The sequence below is a fragment of the Hirundo rustica genome, chromosome 11 (genome assembly GCF_015227805.2).
Source record: "Hirundo rustica isolate bHirRus1 chromosome 11, bHirRus1.pri.v3, whole genome shotgun sequence".
NCBI lineage: Eukaryota > Metazoa > Chordata > Aves > Passeriformes > Hirundinidae > Hirundo > Hirundo rustica.
The window spans coordinates 9,271,737-9,289,717 of record NC_053460.1 but is presented as its reverse complement, the minus strand read 5'-3'; the positions used below and the strand labels follow the sequence as shown (position 1 = coordinate 9,289,717).

The window sequence follows — 17,981 nt, the reverse complement described above, 5'->3', positions numbered from 1 at the left end:
CAGCTAGATAAGAACTAACCTCAGCCTCATTTCAACTCTCTTGGTTTGAAGAAAAATAGAACAAAGGCACAACATTCAAAAGAAATCCTACACTCACTCTGTTACATGAGAGTCACTAGAACCTGTGAGTCAACACACTTCTTTCATTTAACAGAAGACATCTTTCAGTGTCTTGGGGTTTTTTGGTTTTTTTTCAGTCAGTTCAGAAACTGGATATATCACTACAGTATGCAGAAGAAAATGTGCAGGAAACACTTTAGGACTTTTTAATTTTATTTACTATAACATGAAGGAGCAAGATCCCATTTCTCAGTGAAAGGTAACCATAAAATAACAAAAAAAGGCCTTGAAAGAGCCTCAAGCTTTATTGTGCCTTCTCATTCCCACTGTACTTTACAGGTACCCAGTCTAGAATTCTCTGAATGAACTGCTACATCACAAGAACATCAAGTCTCCTTTGTCCTTTAGTCCTTTGTGTCTGTAACTGGTCAGGTTTTTTCTCCTGCCACTGTAGCATTTTTTAAGCTTTAACAACAAACGTTAGCTGACGGTGGTGGGCAGTAATAAAATGCAACAGAGCTATAAATCATACATACTCTCATTTGGATTTGAATTGAAATTATGTATCAAAGTAAATAAACCAAGTAATTCTTCAATATTCTCCAAAACCATTCTGTTATCACTTACTAGTTTCCTTTGGGAAAGCCACATGTTATGATGGCTGTGCAAATGAACATTGCAGCTTCCAGAACCGTGCACAAAGCTAACCTGATCACCTGGTTCTGAAACTCAACTCCATTCTTTCAATCTGCCCTAAACACAGCAGCTCATCCACTCTGCCTGAATGACCTCAAGGTAAGCCCCTACCAGGGAATGCCTGGCAACCCGAGTCAACCTCCTTTAGGTGCAGGTTTACTAATAGCGTCCATGCCTGGGAGACCTGTCCTCTTCCGGGCTGCAGTCTCTATCTTCCGTACCAGGTCCACATCCCACCGATGGGTGACAAAACTAACCACGGTTCCAGGTGCCTTGCTCCCAACCCGGCCAACTCTCCCGGCACGGTGCAGGTAGTCCTGCAGGGTGTCTGGGAAGTCATAGTTGACCACTAGCTGCACACTGCTGGTGTCCAGCCCCCGCGAAGCAAGGTCAGTGCAGATGAGGACAGACACGTCACCCTTCTGGAAAGAGGCAAAGATGCTAGCTCTAGCAGCTGCCGACATCTGCCCCTGCAGCCTCAGGTGCTTGATTTTGTGGTCGTCCAGGATATAGCCCAGCCAGTTGACAGTGCTGGCAGTGTTGCAGAAGATGAGAACGGCCCCGCCAGATGACGGGCGCTCCTTGAGCAGCTGCAGCAGTTCGGGCAGCTTGTCCCGGCCTTTGAGGCGGACAAACTTCTGCTGGACGTGAGGCGGCAGGCGGTGCAGGCTCTGGGTGCTGAGGTTGACAAACCGGCCCACGTCAGTGAACTTCGCCAGCGTCTCGCTGAGCCCCGCGGGGAAGGTGGCTCCGACCACCACCACCTGCGTCCTCTCCTCGTCGGGACCGGCCGGCCCGGGAGCGCCGGCGGCCAGGGGCGCGTGTGCCAGGATCTCCTCCAGCAGCTCCGCGAAGGACTCGTCCATCAGCGAGTCCGCCTCGTCCAGCACCATCCAGCGCAGCCTCTCCAGGGCCAGGAAGCGCCGGCGCAGCGCCTCCCGCAGCGCGCCGGGGGTGCCCAGCAGCACGGCGGGGCCCGGCGGCGGCGCCCGCAGCTGCCTCCGCAGCCCGCCCGCGGCCCCGCCGCCCGTGAGGCCGCGCACCGCCAGCCCCGCGGGCGCGCACAGCGCCGCCGCCACCGCGCCCACCTGCGCCGTCAGCTCCCGCGACGGCAGCACCACCAGCCCGCGGGGCGCCGCCGGCCCCGCCGCCTCCGCCGGCGCCTCGGGGCTGCCGAGCAGGCGCTCCAGCAGCGGCAGCAGGTACGCCAGCGTCTTCCCGCTGCCCGTCTCGGCGGCGCACAGCGCGCTGCGGCCGCGGCGCAGCGCGGGGATGGCGAGGCGCTGCACGGCCGTGGGCCGGCCGATGGAGAGCCGCTCCAGGCCGGCTAGCAGCGCCGGCCGCAGCCCCAGCTCGGCGAAGGTCGGGCCCCGTCCCGCCTCAGCCGGCGGCGCCTGCAGGGCGGGAGCCGCCTCCTGCGAGGGCTCCAGCTGGAAGTAATCCCCGTACGCCTTCCGGTGCTTCCAGCCCGCCGACACCAGCGGCGGCTGCTCCCAGCGCCCCACGGTCTGCCAGCGGGGCTGGTTCAGCTCCGGCCGCCGGCTCCGCAGCAGCAGCTTCCCGGGACGCTGCGCCGCCGCCTCCCCCTGCTCGCGCCGCCGGCGCTGCGCTCCCCGCTGCAGGCGCTGCCGCAGGGCCCAGGGGACGCGCACCACGGCCCCGGGGGGCTGCGGGCTCCCCGCCGCCGCCGCTGTCCCGCTGCCCGCCGGCCGCCGCGGCAGCAGCAGCGGGAGAGCCAGGGCCGGCCCGGCCCGGCCCAGCGCCATCGCGGCCCCCACGTGGGGCGGCGGCGCTGCCCGATGACGCCTGCAAGAGGCGCCGGCCCCGGGTCTCCCCGCCCCGCGGAGAGCGGCAGAGCCACGCGAGGAGGGTGAGTGCGGCGGGCGGTGCCGCTCCCTTCTTTCGGCTTTTTCCGCTGCCGGCTGGGAGCCTTCCCTGCGCCGGCACCGCGGGAGCAGACGCGGCCCTGGGGGGCTCTGGCAGGGGCGGCGCGGGGCCCCTCGCCCGGGGAGGAGCCCGTGTGGCGGGGAGCATCCCCCGGCTCCCTCACGCTTCGTGAGCCCGGTCCCCGCTGCCCGGCGAGCCCTGTCACACCTGGCGGGGCACCCACCGCCCATACCCGGCAGGGGACACATCTGCGTTTGCGGGTAGGAAATGACACTCCATGGCAGTCCCCCTGGGCTCTCTCTTTTCAGGTGGTACAGCGACGGGAATGACGGTGAACACACCGCTGTGCTTTAGAGGAAAGAAGATCCTGGCTCCAATGGTGCGAGTGGGCACCCTGCCAATGCGTCTGCTTGCTCTGGACTATGGTGCCGATATCGTGTACTGCGAGGTATGGAGAAAGGAGCAGATGAGGCGGTTTTATCTGATAGCATTGTTATTAAGGAAGGTACAAATGGACTTTTTTCATTGTATGACTTGTTCTTTTTACACAAAGTTTTCCATTAAAAATGAGGAAAAATGGATCTCTATGTCTTGAGGCATTTCTCATGTTATTGCAAATCCATATTTTAAAGTTGTTCAGTAATTTCAAGTAATTTAGAAACAATTCCCTCAAGTTGTACTTTTAGTTGTGTGCAGAGGTAGTTTTGGGGTTTTTTTGGTGGAGTCAGATCTTTGAAGATTGACTTCATGTCTTATCTGGTTAGTTTTGCTGTGCACCTCTGTATTTCAGTCATAGCATTGCTCTCCTTGTTTCTTAAACACTTTTTTTAAAGCTGGCTGAAATTGAGGTCTGGAGTCCTCAGCACAAGAACTGTGTGGACCTGTTAGAGTGGATCCAGAGGAGGCCGCAGTGATGATCAGACTGCTGGAGCACCTCTCCTACAAACGTGGGCTGAGAGAGTTGGGATTGCTCTCTCTGGAGAAGAAAAGGCTCTGAGGAGGGTCCTCACTGAGTGCTTCCAGTAGTTAAAGAGGTTTTTTAAAAAAGAGGCAAAGGAACATTTTACAAGGACAGATAGTGATAGGACAACGGGGAACAATTTTAAGCTAAAGAGAGGAGAGCTTTCCATTAGAATTTGTAAGAAGTTCTTTAACCAGAGGGTGCTGTGGTACTGGGACAGGTTGCTCAGAGAAGTTGGTCTCTCTAGATCATTATTTAATAAAATGGGCAACTGTTTAGAGCTGACTGGTTGAAACAATTCAACTCACTGAGATTTTTTTATCCTTTCTACTCAGGAGCTGATTGACATAAAGATGCTGCAGTGTAAGAGGGTTATAAATGGTAAGTTTGGCATTTCTTTTGATAATACATGTGAGAAGTCACTTTTCTAATTAAGAGAAAGGGTAATTTTTTTTCTCTGAAGCATTTTTTAGTGATTATAGTGATGTATCAGTACATATAATCCCACTGAATTGTGTCTAGGGGCTTAGAGTAAGCTTTTGAGGTGCTACCTTAGACTTGTCTGCTGCTCTATAGTTTCAGACTTCCAGTTTCTTTGGACTGGAGTAGAGACAGTTTCCAATCATTCGTCTTTTTAAATGTTAGCTGTTTGTGACATGATAATATACGCACCTTTTAGTCTACTACAATAAGGAAGCAACACATACAAGATCTCACTGTTTATCATTCATTTATTAACTTTAAATCCATAGGCTGAACTTGGAATAACATGATTGTCACTGCAAGTTTTTAAAAATGGATCTTTGAAACCTGGCCCTGTTTGAGTGGCATAGAAACAGTTGTTTGCAGTGTCCCTGCTGGAAAACAGAAGTTCACTACAATCTCCTCTCTCCTCCTGCCCCTTCCCAAAAATAGTACTGTTCATTCTGGCTGACTCATCATCTTTCCAAAGAACATCAAATGACTTTGATGGCATTTCATTTATATACAAATGACAGGGTCATATGACTTTTTAATATTTTTAAATCTATATAGAATTTTTCTTTTTTATCTGTTTCTCATTTCATACAGAAGTACTTGAAACAGTGGATTTTGTGGCACCTAATGAGAGAATTGTTTTCAGAACTTGTGAAAGGGAGAGAGAACATGTTGTCTTCCAAATGGTAAGAAACCAGATACTCTTTTAACAACTTAGGTAAACGAGGTAGTGCTGGTGACATGTTGGTATCTGTCTAAACCAGCTCTCCCTGATGCAGACGGTCAATTTCTTGGTGTTTCAGGGGCAGGTAAAGTTTCACAAGAATGTGTTGCAGAATTTCTGAGCTGTTGGTACATATCAAGATTCTACATTGTAAGCTTTCCTTGCAGCAGTTTTCAGAAGAGGTGATTAAGATAACCTTTTAAGATAACCTCTGTGCTCTCCAGCAGCTAGTTTTTGTAACAGGTATCTTAGATATGTTTCCAAACTTGTCTTGTAAACAGTCTCACTGGAAAGACTGAAAGAAATGGCGTTGTTTAGTATAGGTAAGAGAGGATTAATTTGTGCATTAGCATTGCACAAATGATTGCACAAAGATTCTCTCTGCTGAAGAGGAACAGTAATTTGCTCTTAGAGACCACTCTGTGTAGGACAAGAGATGGTGGACTTGGAGGGAGGGAGAAGCATGAGTGGACTGCATTAGATACTGAAAAGACCTTTTAATGTAATGTAGCCTTGAAATAGGTTGCTTGTAGAGTCTGTAGAATTGTTATGAGTGGAGCTTCTTAAGAACATTAAAACAGGTATCTATTGCTGAGGGGCTGAGAACATTTGATATTGCTGTAGGTGGAGTGGGCAGACAGATCTCTTGATCCTTTTTTGTCTCACCTTTTATCACCCAGTGGCTGACTCCAGTACATGCTGTAGGTAAATGTTTTAACTATCCAGTGTGCCTCTGGATGGGTCTCTGTCTGTACTAAATGCTCAGAACAAATATAGTTGTACACATGTGTCAGTAAACACCTTGGTTTTTTATTAATTTGATAATATTTTGTAATTATAAATCCTCTTCTTTTACCAACAGGGTTCAGCAGATGCTGAAAGAGCCTTGGCAGTAGCTAAGCTTGTGTAAGTCATCTTCTCTCACCTCCTTCCCACCATGGGTTTGTCTGGGATTTTTTTTACAGAGGAATTATTGTAGAAGACAATTTTTTATGATTTAGAGAATCAAGTTAGCTCTTGATAGAACAAAGAAAAGTGCAGCTGAATGAATTCTGTCCCGGGATGGCTTTTTGCTAGTGCAAGTGTGTCCTTGATCTGTCCAGTTTGAATTTCCCTGGGTATTGCACAGCTGCAAGACCAATATACCTGAAAATGTCCCTTACTGTTTGTGGTTTAAAGCCTCCAGTAATGTATTGTGCAGAAATGAAAGTGGTTCTCAAAAAGGTGGTTTTAAGCCTCCATTTAAATAGATGGAAGTTTCAATAGGAGTTGCTGTAGTGACAGTGGTGAATTTAGTGGTCGATGTCTTTTATATAGGATTAAGTGTATAGAAGGTATTTAAGATGAGTATTTACAGCTTCTGCACAGCACTGGTTATTGAAACCTGTGGACAATCTGATCTTCAGACTATCATTAAAATTTATATATTTAACTAAGTGAGAAGCTAAAACTTCAGAATTTCAAATAAACTTTACCTTAAGTTCTCATTTAAGCCTTAATGATGATGGAACAAATTACCTGGAAAGATATCTGTTTCTTGATTCTTGTTCTGATATGCTAAAAATGTTTTATTTTTTCCTTCTCTTTCAGAGAGAGTGATGTGGCTGGTATTGATATCAACATGGGATGCCCAAAAGAGTATTCTACTAAGGCAAGTGGATTTTGATTACCCTTAAATTATCATTTTCTGTCTTGTACTAGGGTAAAAGACCAGAAGTTCAACTGCTAATGAATGGTTATTCTCCAACAATAGTTGTTTGGGTCCAGAAAAGTTGTTGGTCTCTGCATCTATGTATGCAGACGAAACAGGGTGGGAAGAACAGCTAAAATATTAAATTGTTCATAATTATGTTAATTTTTCATTATTTCTGTTCAATAAAGGCACTTAATTTGTCTTAGTCTCTTTTTTAAAATGTTGTGTGTAGACAAAAAGTACTGACTTAAAGACCTCTCAACTGTACTATGTAATGTTAAAACAGTAAATCTGTTCAGCTGTCACTTAATGAGGGGAAAATGGATGATTATATTTGCTAAAAATAGCTTTTGAAATCCTGTCTGCTCCCTAAAGTGATGAGAGCAAGCTGATGCCCTGAATTACTGCTTAATTATTCTCATGTGGGTCTAAGAAATGTTGCCCCAAGGTGTTCACTGACGCTCCTGTATTTTAAATTTTGCCATTTTTTCCTTAATATAACATTGTGCCTTTGTTGTGGCCTGCTGTTAGGCAAAACAATTGAGTTGAAAAATGTGTTTGCCTAGTGGGTAACAGCTTCTGCCTATTTTCCCAGGGAGGTATGGGAGCAGCGCTGCTGTCTGATCCTGACAAAATAGAGTCTGTAAGTATCACCTGGTGGGGTTGGAAAGAATTGTGCTCTACTGGCAGCAGGAATGAGTTGCATAGACAACAAATTTGTGATCTAAACTAAGTGGAATACTCAGTTTAGGACACTGGAGTTAAGGTTATAGATAAATATTCCTGATTTAGTTCTCCTTATCATTGTCTGGATTATAAAATTGCTACTTTTTTTTTTTTTTCAGTTTAAAAACTTTCAATGGGGTGCAGTGTTTGTAAGTTTCATGTGTCTATGCATGTAATCTGAAATTTTCAGGGTTCACTGGTCACATCATATTAAAAGCAGTGTTGAAACTCCAGCAACAGTTAATTGCTCTCTAAAAATCCACTTGTAATCAACAAAGTGGAAGTAAAAATGTGTTAGACTAGAAGTAGGCTTGTGTATCTACTGAATGAAATTGTGTGTTCAGTTATGGATTGTGAATGTCTGTCAAGCACGTAAGATTCTTTATAGAGGAATAGCAAACAGTGTTAGATTATTCTAACTTATTTTCAAGAGAGAAAGGAGGAGAGTTTAAGTAATGCCACTCTTGTGATCAAGTTTTTGTCTTCTTTTTTTTAGATATTGACCACCCTTGTTAAAGGAATTTGTAAACCAGTAACCTGCAAAATCCGCATTTTGCCCTCAGTAAGAACGTAAATCATTGTGTTGAAGTGTCAGCTGTTATTTCTCTGATTTACTATCAGTTGTTCTATTTCTAGCTCTATAGTTCTAGTTCTATAGTTTGTGTAGTTGTTCTATATGTTGTTCTAGTATGTTTCACTGTACTCCTGTTGCTGTGAAATAGCACTTGGAATTACAATTTCTGCTTGGGCTGCTGTCCCAGCCTAAATGGTGATCTGACCTGCAGGTGCACAGAGACTGTGAAGCTGGGCTTGTCAGATTCCATGGTATGCAAGGGCACAGAGGCTTTCGTCCTCTAAATTTCTCAACTAAGTCATTTTTATGTCATAGAGGTACAGAAGGGTGTACCCTCGAGCAGCCAGTAGATGCTGTTAATTCCTGGTTTTCATATGGGGTAGCCAATAGATGATTGTTTTCTGTTCTTTCAGACTAATTTTTCTTCCATACCCTTCCCCTGTTCTTGCAATTAGAACAGCCAGTGAAGTTACCAGTCTGTCTTTTTCAGGATCTTTTTCCAGACTTTTTTACAGCTGATGTAGCTTCTTTACTGTATTTTTTATTTTTGCATATGAATTCTCTACATACTTTTAAATCTCAAAAGATGATGGGTCTTCTCTTTTAAAGACTGATTATTTTGCAATTGAGTATTTAATTACCTGCCTAGATACTATGATTGCATATGACCTAAATAGATATTTCAGTAGGTGGATGAACTGTACCTAAGCCAGCTTTGTTCAGAAGGCAATTATGTGTTTGGATAAACAAACAAAGCTTGTGTGAAAAGAATCAGTAACTGAGTCTAAGATCATTTTGGTTCTGATGTATTAAATCAGAGAACTGGCACCTTTATCCTAGAGTTTCTTTTTGTTTCAAGCTGGTTTTGCATAATGCCATCCGTCAGAACAGCAGGTGAGCTTCTGGCTCTGCATCCCTGCCAGCTGGGACGTGTTGCAGTTTCCAAAGACTCAATCTGATGCATTTGAGATGAGGCTCCAGCTTTTGAAAGGAAAATTCACCTTACCTTTTTTTCTTTCTCCCTTTCCCTAAAGATGCATAAGACAGGCTAATGCAGCACAGTGTCAATTTTATTTCTGCTTATTAAGAGGATTTTACCTCTTTGAAGATATACTGGGCCTTTTGATTTACTGGGCATGTATGAATATCCTTAGAATTTTGGAGATGCTGGTTAACATTTTTAAGAGACATCTGAGAGGACTATTTGTAGTTGAGTGATTGCATGTTGGGTTGATTTCAGAAGACATCCTCTTTCTGAAAAGCATTTTAATCACAATTTACAGAGTAGTCATTAGAGAGGACTTGCTAATCAAGTGTTCTAATCATTTTCAATGGACAATCTGAAAACCTGTTGGAAAATATTCTCCTGTTACAGAGGATTACGTTAACTGGTTTGAGAAAGTTTGTAATCTATAGGTTCGAGGAAGCATTGAAAATAGGTTCTTATTTTTTCCATGTAGTTCTTTAATTGAAGCATGTATTAAATGGTTGTACATGTGTTTTTGATGAAAGACAGGACTCACATCCCTCTTGATAAAAGACTTGCAGCATTTGTTTGTACAAGGGTCACGTGATAGCTATTCCTTTTGCTTTGAATTAAAATCATGTCTCTCTTATCCCTCAGGTTGAGGATACTGTGAATCTGGTGAAGAGAATAGAGAAAACTGGCATTGCTGCCATTGCAGTCCATGGAAGGTAAATTGATCTTAGGCAAGAAAGACTTAGATTTTTTTAGTCTGTTGATGACTGTAGCACAGTATGTATGATATGGCTGATGTGAGTATACTCTATACTCTAAATGCAATATGTGGTTCTGATTTCAACTGTTAACTGAATTGGTGTTCTAGGAAATCAAGTCAGTAATTAAGGAATTGAACTGCTTGCTGCTCTTTTCCTAAAAACTTTTTCTCAAAGACCAAATAAAACTAAAATTATCTTGCATACTTTGTATCTAAAAAAATCAAATATATAAAATAAATAAGCTGAAACAAGTATATCCCAATAATCCTTGTGTCATGTCTGCTGTAGTTTAGAGATCTCTAAATTCCACAGGAAATCTTTGGTCTTGTCTTTTTTTTTTTTTGTTTGTTGGAAAGGAAGAAGGAGGAGAGGCCGCAGCACCCTGTCCACTGTGATGTGATCAAGGCCATATCTGAAGCTGTCTCCATTCCAGTAATAGCAAAGTAAGTTGAACTAATTAGCTCATTAATAGCAGAAGCCTGTACTTAAGATTTCCAAGTGCAGGAAAAAGAGCCATGATTAATTATATTAGTGTTGTTAATTTTTAGTGGAGGATCTCATGACTTCATCAAAGAATATGCAGACATTGAGACCTTCCAGAAAGCAACAGCTGCCTCATCAGTCATGATTGCTCGTGCTGCCATGTGGAACCCCTCTATCTTCAGAAAAGAGGGGTTTTGCCCTTTGAAGGATGTCATGCAAGATTACATCAAATATGTATGTTTTTTTAAAGAACTTACTTGTAATTAACATTGTCTAGAATTTTTAATCCAAATCTTACTGCCGTGTCTTAACTCCTCTTCATTTCAAAGACTTGATTCTGGGGGTATATTAACGTAGTGCATGTGACATGAGCCCTGCAATCAACCCCTGCTTCCTCTGTTGGATTTTGTTCAGAAAAAAAAATTAAATCAGAAAACATGTCTTTTACCCCTAGTTTCTTTGAGACTTTATGAGACTTACCAGGCTATCAAAAATGTCAAGAAATTTAAAAATATGTAGTCCAACTCTTTCAAAGTTGCCAATAAAGTAATGCTGTATTGTAGTACTGTAGCTCTATTAGCCAAGTCATCTAATAAATAGTTTTATCCATTATTCAGAAGACAAAATTTTAATGATGTAATAGGAAATTATTCAGAAATCTGTTACTTTGATCATGTCATCAATTCAAATTATTTTTTATATTAGAGCTTGCTACTAACCAGTTACTTGCTAAAATATCAGTGCATTGCTAGTCAATGATGTTAACAGGTCAACTCTTTCTTCAGAAGTATGTGAGTCAGTTGAACTTTAGTTGGTGAAGTCATGCCAAAATAATCAGATTATAGTCACATTCATGAATACGTTATTGAGGAGACTGCCCTGTGGTTTGCCTTTCAAAAATTATTGTCATCAAGAAACCATGTGCAGTATAGAGGATAAATTTGTTTGGTGTGTTTTTAAATTCTTTGTCTCTTTCCATCAGGCAGTGAGATATGAGAATCACTACACCAACACTAAATACTGCTTGTGTCAGATGTTAAGAGAGCAGCTGGAAACTACTCAGGGTAAGAAGCTGCACGCTGCACAGACAACACAGGAGATCTGGTAAGCACGGACTTCAGAAAAGGGGTTGTGCTCTGTCAGACTTGCACACCACTTCTCTGTCTAGCACTGCCTGGCATTTCACACTGTCAGGAGACGTTGCAAAAACCCTAAAAATCCACATGGGAGACGTGAAATAACAGAGTAAACTTTTCCAGGTTTCCTCCATGCTCAGATGTTAAATCTTTAACCCTAAAACTCTCTCTATTCAGCACACTAATTTGAGGGACATTCCACTGATAACAAGCATTTATCCAGTATTTTCCTTAAGTGATTAAGACAAATTTCAGCTTGTCTGAAATTCTGTGAAACTTGTCATCTTCCAAGGATATTTATTTGATGTAGCTCTCCCTCTTGCAGGTGGGATTTTTAATGTTACTGGAATATTTATAACATTTGTTTTAAGATGAACATTTAGAAACTCAAAACCATGTATCAAGGTTGTCTGGTACTTAAATGTGATTTTCTGTGCTGCTTTTCATGCCTGGAATATCCTAATGGATGATGCCAGTCTTTTTGAGGAAATATAGTAGCTTTAAAAAATCTTGTCATCCTGCATATCTGAAACGGACTGGATGAAAATTCTCAGTGGGGGAGACAGAAGTGAAAGAACAAAAATTTTGAGAGAAACCATAAAAGAAGCAGGTGAATAGAGATTTTGCACAGAATTAGGGGAATTCAGGTTTGGACACATCCCAAATTGAACGAAATAAAGCTCTGAGCTTGCACATGTCGTATCCATGTTGTGTCTTATAATTACCCTTCTGATGGAAGGGAGGGGAAGAGTCTCCTTGTTGTTTATAAAGTGAGCAGTCTGAAACTGTTTGATCTCTAATGTGCATGAAAATGGATGGAAATGTTGAAATCTGGAAATATTTTGAAAAATAATTATTGGTTTCTAGTAAGCCGTAATCAGCATTCTGTTCATGTTCAAAATGCATGGAAATGCCTGCAATCCTTTTGCCATTTTATTGCCTTTTACCAATTTTGTCTTTCTATAAATAATTCTGCCCATAATTATTACATTACAGTACAATGAAGGGAATTTGTATTGTATATATAAAGGGAAATAGACTTCATTGTTCTTAAAGGAGCAGTGGAATCCATGAACAACATTTAAACTTTGAAAACTACTTTTCACTTTGGCAACTTAAAGAATTTAAGACATTTTAGTATGCCATCAGACTATCTGTTTTGATTATAGATTTTGAGATTAGGAAAAAAAAATGTAGTATAGATTGGAACTCAAATCTTAAGTTTGTAAAATTCAGTAAAGTCTTAGCCCCAAGGGTGGTGGTGTTTTCTGCTGCATGGATAGCAATGCATGGTATGTAAAATAAATACTGTATGTTTATGTAAAGTAACAGTTTTACACAGGTAATTCAAGGTGTCACAGTTCATGGACACTGGGTAGAGATCTAGTGTAAAACTATGGGGTTTATGTGCTATGCCTAACAATTCTTTTAGGGGCTTCCAAAATCAAACTCTCAGTTGTTGTACATGTGATGCACCAACTTCAAAATGGGCTAAAGCAATGTGTGTGCAGGAGAGGGGGTCAGAGAGAACCATTTGAAAATTTATGGAACTGCTTTCTGCCAGCAAACTTGGTCCTTTAACCCCTGTTCTGAACAACCTGTTTCATGTCCAGATAACTGAGGAACATTAAGGTTTTTTAAAATCTTCTGACGAAAGTAGTGCATAATTCTGCTGTCTCCTGGTGGTGAGGATAGGTTACAGCCATTTGAGCTTTAACCTCGGTGCTGAATGCAAGAGAACAGCCTGCTGCTCTGCCCACAAAACATTTACATAGCAGTATGTAATAAACTGCCTTCCCTTAGAAGCATAAGTCAGTATTGTTCAGCTTCATTGCTTTTTTGCTTGGAGCATTGGAGATGGCTTTGTGGGCAGAATTCATTTTGTCATTGAACAGCCCCATATCAACCAGCATCATCTTAAAGGAAAGTAAAAGTTTCTTTTATGCTGCAGCTTTTATTGCCATTATCATCTGCAGAAAATCAATATTCTCATGTTTTCAAAGTAGATCCAGCCTGCCATGAATTTGAAATTTAAAAGGGTTTGAGGCTTTTGCCTTTGACTAAAATCCTGATTGCTCCTTCTCTTTATTTGGGCTTATGAATAGTACTCTGAAGTCAGAATATCTGAGATTTTGAGGGGTTTGGATGCTGTAGGGTTTATTGTTTATAGTATTTTCATTCACTATAATTAGAAGAAGAATATTTTTCCTACTTTTTGCTCATATTGCCCTTGTGGAGCTGATGCACCAGGAGTCACTCTTGAGATGTTTCTTTGCTGATTTATCCAACTGCAAGTTATTAAATGAGCTAATAACTTGAACATTGCAGGATCTGTATTTCTGACTGATTTCTGCCTACACTTTCAGGCTACAAATTACATATGTAGTGCTGGAAATCAGAACATTCTTTTTCTACTTGTAGGTCAACAATGTCTGGTAAGAATTGAAAGAGAAACAGTGTAATGTCACTGTGCAGAATATAGCCACAATTCCACTTCATTCTCTGTACTCTTAATATATGCTATAAACACAATTGATTTCTACATTTTCTTTTTCTGTCATAAATGTGATATAACTGTGATACAAAAATATAAACTGATCTCTAATATAAAGGAATTCTGTTTGAATAGTGAAGTCTTTGAAATGGGTGACTTCTATGAAGAAACCACAGCTATTTTTGAAGCAAAGAAAACATCTTTAGAAACCAAGATGCAGGATGAAGATGACCAAATGGAAGATCCAGATGTAATAAAAATGGCTGTTAGATTTGACAAGTAAGTATGCAAATCAAGTTTTTTCACTCTCTTGCATCTCTGAATAATAACTGTGAGGTTGGCAGTCTCTTAACATTTTTTTGAAAATGATGATTTGCAAAACAGCACTTATTGAGTGAATTCCTATGAAGCAGTAAGTGAACATCATTGTGTAATCACCACTCTTTGAGTGCCATTTGGATGTTGTAGGATGTTCTTTAGTTCCAGGCTTCCTGAGACTGCTTAATTCTCTCAGTTAACTTATTGAAAGTGCTGAGTGCTCTAAAAGAAAAAAAAATAACGTGGCTATGTAGAAAAGTGCATTACAAAAATGTAGAGTTCAGTTATTTTTAGTGAAACTAAAGCATAATAATTTTTCTGTAAGAAGTCCTGAACAAATTTCTTAATACTCTTCTAAGCAGCTAACATGCTCATCTGAAGTCTTCTAAATGTGTTCCACTCATAAGCTATTCCTCAAAAAATGAATTCATGGAGTTGAATTCTATTTTATGTAATTTTTTAATTGTAATCTGTGAAGCCTATAGAATTGCTGTTACTTTCAATGTTAAACTCCTGTTTGCTGGTTTTGCTAATAGGCCTATCAACCAGCTCAAGAAGAGTGTGATATGTAAAATGCTCCACAAATCCAGTCATAATGCTTTAATATTAGAAGTTATATTATCTGACTCCTTGAGAACTGAATAGAGATTTTATGGTTTTTTTGTTCTGCCATGTGCAAGGGGCTGTAGTTCTGTGTCAGTAACTGAATAAATTCCTACATTTCCTACCCTTTTTTCATTTGATTACTACTTCTTAACAGAAGGATCTTCTCCTTTCTTCTACTGATATTTAATTGGTGCTTATAATAATAATAACTACCGAACTGTATCTCTCTTCTGTGTCACATATTTAGTTAGAATCTCCTTTCTGGTATCTCATCTCTATCTGTATTACTACAGGAGTTAAATGTCCGGGAAGAATTAATAGTAAACTTTAGATTTTATTTTAGATGTTTGGCCACACCTATTACTTGAGTTATCTAATGAGGAAGAAGCATCTTTTTCATAATCTGAGCTGTAAAATTAAACCTCAAATAACTGGTAGAAGTAATACAATAAGCAGTACTGTCTGCTGTAAAATAGAACTTTGTGTACAGTTGTTGACGACAAATTTTTCTGTCTAGGCGAGAATATCCACCACAGATCACTCCCAAAATGTATCTTCTGGAATGGTGTAGGAAAGAAAAGCATCCTCAGCCTGTTTATGAAACTGTGAGTCAATGAAAAACTCTTTCAAACCTCTTCTGCTGCCTTGTATATGAAATTAAATAGTTTAGGACTCAAGGTAGTGAGAAATTCTGCTTGCCAGTCTTTCAGAATTATTTGATTACTTTTTACTTTTGTAAACAAAAATATTTGCAGTTTGGACAATTTCCTATTTTTTTTTAATGTTGAATATATATGGTGAAATTTGTGGTGTGAATTAGAGTAATTTTAAAGTTATATCACTTGTTATTCTTGTCTTTATATGACTGTTAAGGAATGTTGATGATGTTATGTCTTCTGTAACTTACATGACTGGCTTTTGACAGCCCCTTCCCTTTTAATTCTCTTTTTGTACAGGTTCAAAGACCACTGGATAGATTATTCTGTTCAGTAGTGACAGTAGCTGAGCAAAAATACAGATCAACTCTGTGGTAAGCCATCCTTAATGGATTTTTCAGCTGGATTTTTGTTTCTGAATTGTTACTTAAGAGCTTGCATTAATAGGGTATTCCAGCTTATTTTGATAAAGATCAATGATAAGCTGACTCCAGGAGGGAGAAAGGATTAAAAACTTCTGAGAATTGAATGTGACAAGAGGAAATAAGCACCGGCATAATCAAGTAAATGGTTACAGATTTTAATTCACTTTGTGTTAGTGCACAGGTTGTGTTGGAAGGGGAACGAATAGGTGACCCAGTTCCATTGTGTATTGATGAGTTCAGAAAGAAGCCAAGGGAGGCAGAGGGGAGTGTTGCAGGAGGTTATGTCTTCAGCCACTACAGCAGATCCATTCCCAATAAGAAGTCAGGACTAAGTGTCTATATCCAGTGAAGTCCAGGACAGTACACTGAGTTCTTGGAGATCACAGTTAATTAGCAGCTACATCCAGAGCTCCTCTAAAGTTTCATGATGGTATTTTATACAATCATCTATTAATACCGGAGTTGACTTGAGGCATTTGCACCAAAGGTGATCTTGATTTAACTGCAAAGCTAGAGCTCAGCATTGAACATTTTAAACAAGACAAGTGCACACAACTGCTTGGCAGCCTTCCTGTTCAGACACTTTTGGAAGTAATGCTCAGCTGATACAAAATTTTGAGAAGAAAATGTTTTCAAAGACTGACGTCCACAAATGTGTGATGTGCAATCTTTCTCAGAAATCACAGATTTTTTTATTATTATCGAATAGTTCCTGCTTTTGTCAGCATCAATGAACTTGTACATCTGCCAGAGAGTATACTTATGCCTGAGCCATTTTCAAGAAAAGCGATCCTTCATAAGTCAGTTTTGTTTAGTGATCAGATTTGTGAAAGTTTCCTGTCTGAGGATTGTGTGGGCCAACACACATTGACTGTGTACCTTTGAAATGGAGCTTGAGAGACAAGACCTGATAGAGAGAGATTTTCTAGGAATATTGCATCAGGAGTGATGCATCAACACTTGACACCTAGCGGGATTGAAATAATTTCTGGAACTGGCCAGTTTTGTTCCTCTGCTGTGAGATGGCTACAAATGCTGTTTGTTTCATGATGTTGCATCAGAGACAGGAAATTGTCTCTTGGCAGTGTAGAGACCTCAGTTTCTACTTTTACGTGTGCTCTGTGTGCTTGCTCTTCAGGGACAAGTCCAAGAAACTGGCAGAACAGGCTGCAGCTATTGTCTGTCTGAGAACACTGGGTGTCCCAGAGGGAAAACTCTCAGAGGGAGAAAATCACCTGATTAACAAACGCAAGAGGGGAGACCAGGAGCGCTTGATTAGCAGAGACCATGGAGAGGATCTTGCTGAGCCTTCCCATAAAAAAGCTAATTTTATTGAAGAAACTTCTGATATGAATGTGCCGAAGATGCCACGATAGCATGGAAAGTCGAGGTTCCATACCCATGCAGCTACCAATGAGCTCCTGTTTGTATATCTTGCTGTTCACATTTCATTTGGATTCTCTCAGAGACAGATAAATTTCCCAGTTGTGAAAAATGCCACTGAGATGTTTACTGTTCACCACTCACCGTCCCTATGGTGCCTTTCAGATGATAATTAGGAACTTGATTTTAAAGAACATGGAGAAGTTAATCCCAATAATAAACTTTTTTAAAATATCAGGTATTTTCAAAGAAAATTTGTCATTGGTTTCATTACTTGTTTTTTATTTTTAATAAGTCTACAGTGTGCTGGTAAAAGATGTATTAATGCATCATCCACAAGCAGAGGAATGGAACTGTGTATTGGAACTGTGTAGTTAATCAGAAAAATCAACATAGGAAAATAATAGGAAAGTAGACAGTTGTGTCAACTGAGTTTTATGCATGTTTTTTGCAAGCTTTGTTTACACCCCTCATGTATCAAGAGTTTTTTTGCAGAGAGAAGGACTTAAAGATTGTAAGAGAAGCATTAAAATAATGTTCATCTGTGATAATTCCTACTACATTTTACCCTTCAGAAATAGGACAGTAGAATTAACCATCCTTTCGTGGTCTTGGGTGCTAACAATTGGGTCTTTCCAGTAAGGAACTGGAGACAAGCCTTGTAGCAATGCCTTTTTTTGAATGAAGGCCCTTTGAGTTTTTTGTCTTTTGAACTTGAAAGTCCTTGCAAATGTCTCCAAGTAGATTACTTGCAGTAATGGCCATCCAAATATGGCCTTTGTGTTCTTGAAATGTGACCTCATAATCAGCTGTTGGAGATACAGGGATCTTGATCAAAGGCCCATGTTCATTTTCCATCATCACAACTTCCTATTAAAGTAAACTGTAAATAAATGCTGGATGTCAAGAGAGGATACAGACCCTGTCTGCTTCATGGCAATT

General features: G+C 41.0%; 2 protein-coding genes across 2 annotated transcripts; one reads left to right on the top strand and one right to left on the bottom strand.

Annotated features, from left to right (window-relative positions):
- Positions 1-241: 241 nt before the first annotated feature.
- On the bottom strand, positions 242-2,922 carry DDX28 (DEAD-box helicase 28). The gene is given in 3 exon segments (XM_040075551.2): positions 242-2,605; positions 2,608-2,890; positions 2,893-2,922. Coding segments are annotated over 3 exon segments (2,028 nt in total). The 3' UTR covers positions 242-890.
- Positions 2,504-17,289, top strand: DUS2 (dihydrouridine synthase 2). The gene is made up of 16 exons (XM_040075552.1): positions 2,504-2,626; positions 2,952-3,091; positions 3,940-3,985; positions 4,676-4,767; positions 5,668-5,711; positions 6,396-6,456; positions 7,094-7,141; positions 7,721-7,786; positions 9,423-9,493; positions 9,895-9,981; positions 10,087-10,255; positions 11,004-11,125; positions 13,787-13,930; positions 15,093-15,180; positions 15,532-15,605; positions 16,795-17,289. The coding sequence occupies exons 2-16, from the start codon at positions 2,969-2,971 to the stop codon at positions 17,030-17,032; spliced, it is 1,473 nt and encodes a 490-aa protein (XP_039931486.1). The 5' UTR covers positions 2,504-2,626; positions 2,952-2,968; the 3' UTR covers positions 17,033-17,289.
- Positions 17,290-17,981: the final 692 nt, after the last annotated feature.

Bases quoted from the DNA above. Each gene is read 5' to 3' on its own strand.
- DUS2 (XM_040075552.1), top strand. From the start codon at position 2,969: ATGACGGTGAACACACCGCTGTGCTTTAGAGGAAAGAAGATCCTGGCT. The intron at 3,986-4,675 runs GTAAGTTTGGCA...CATTTCATACAG, and splicing joins GTGTAAGAGGGTTATAAATG to AAGTACTTGAAACAGTGGAT. The intron at 13,931-15,092 runs GTAAGTATGCAA...TTTTCTGTCTAG, and splicing joins ATGGCTGTTAGATTTGACAA to GCGAGAATATCCACCACAGA.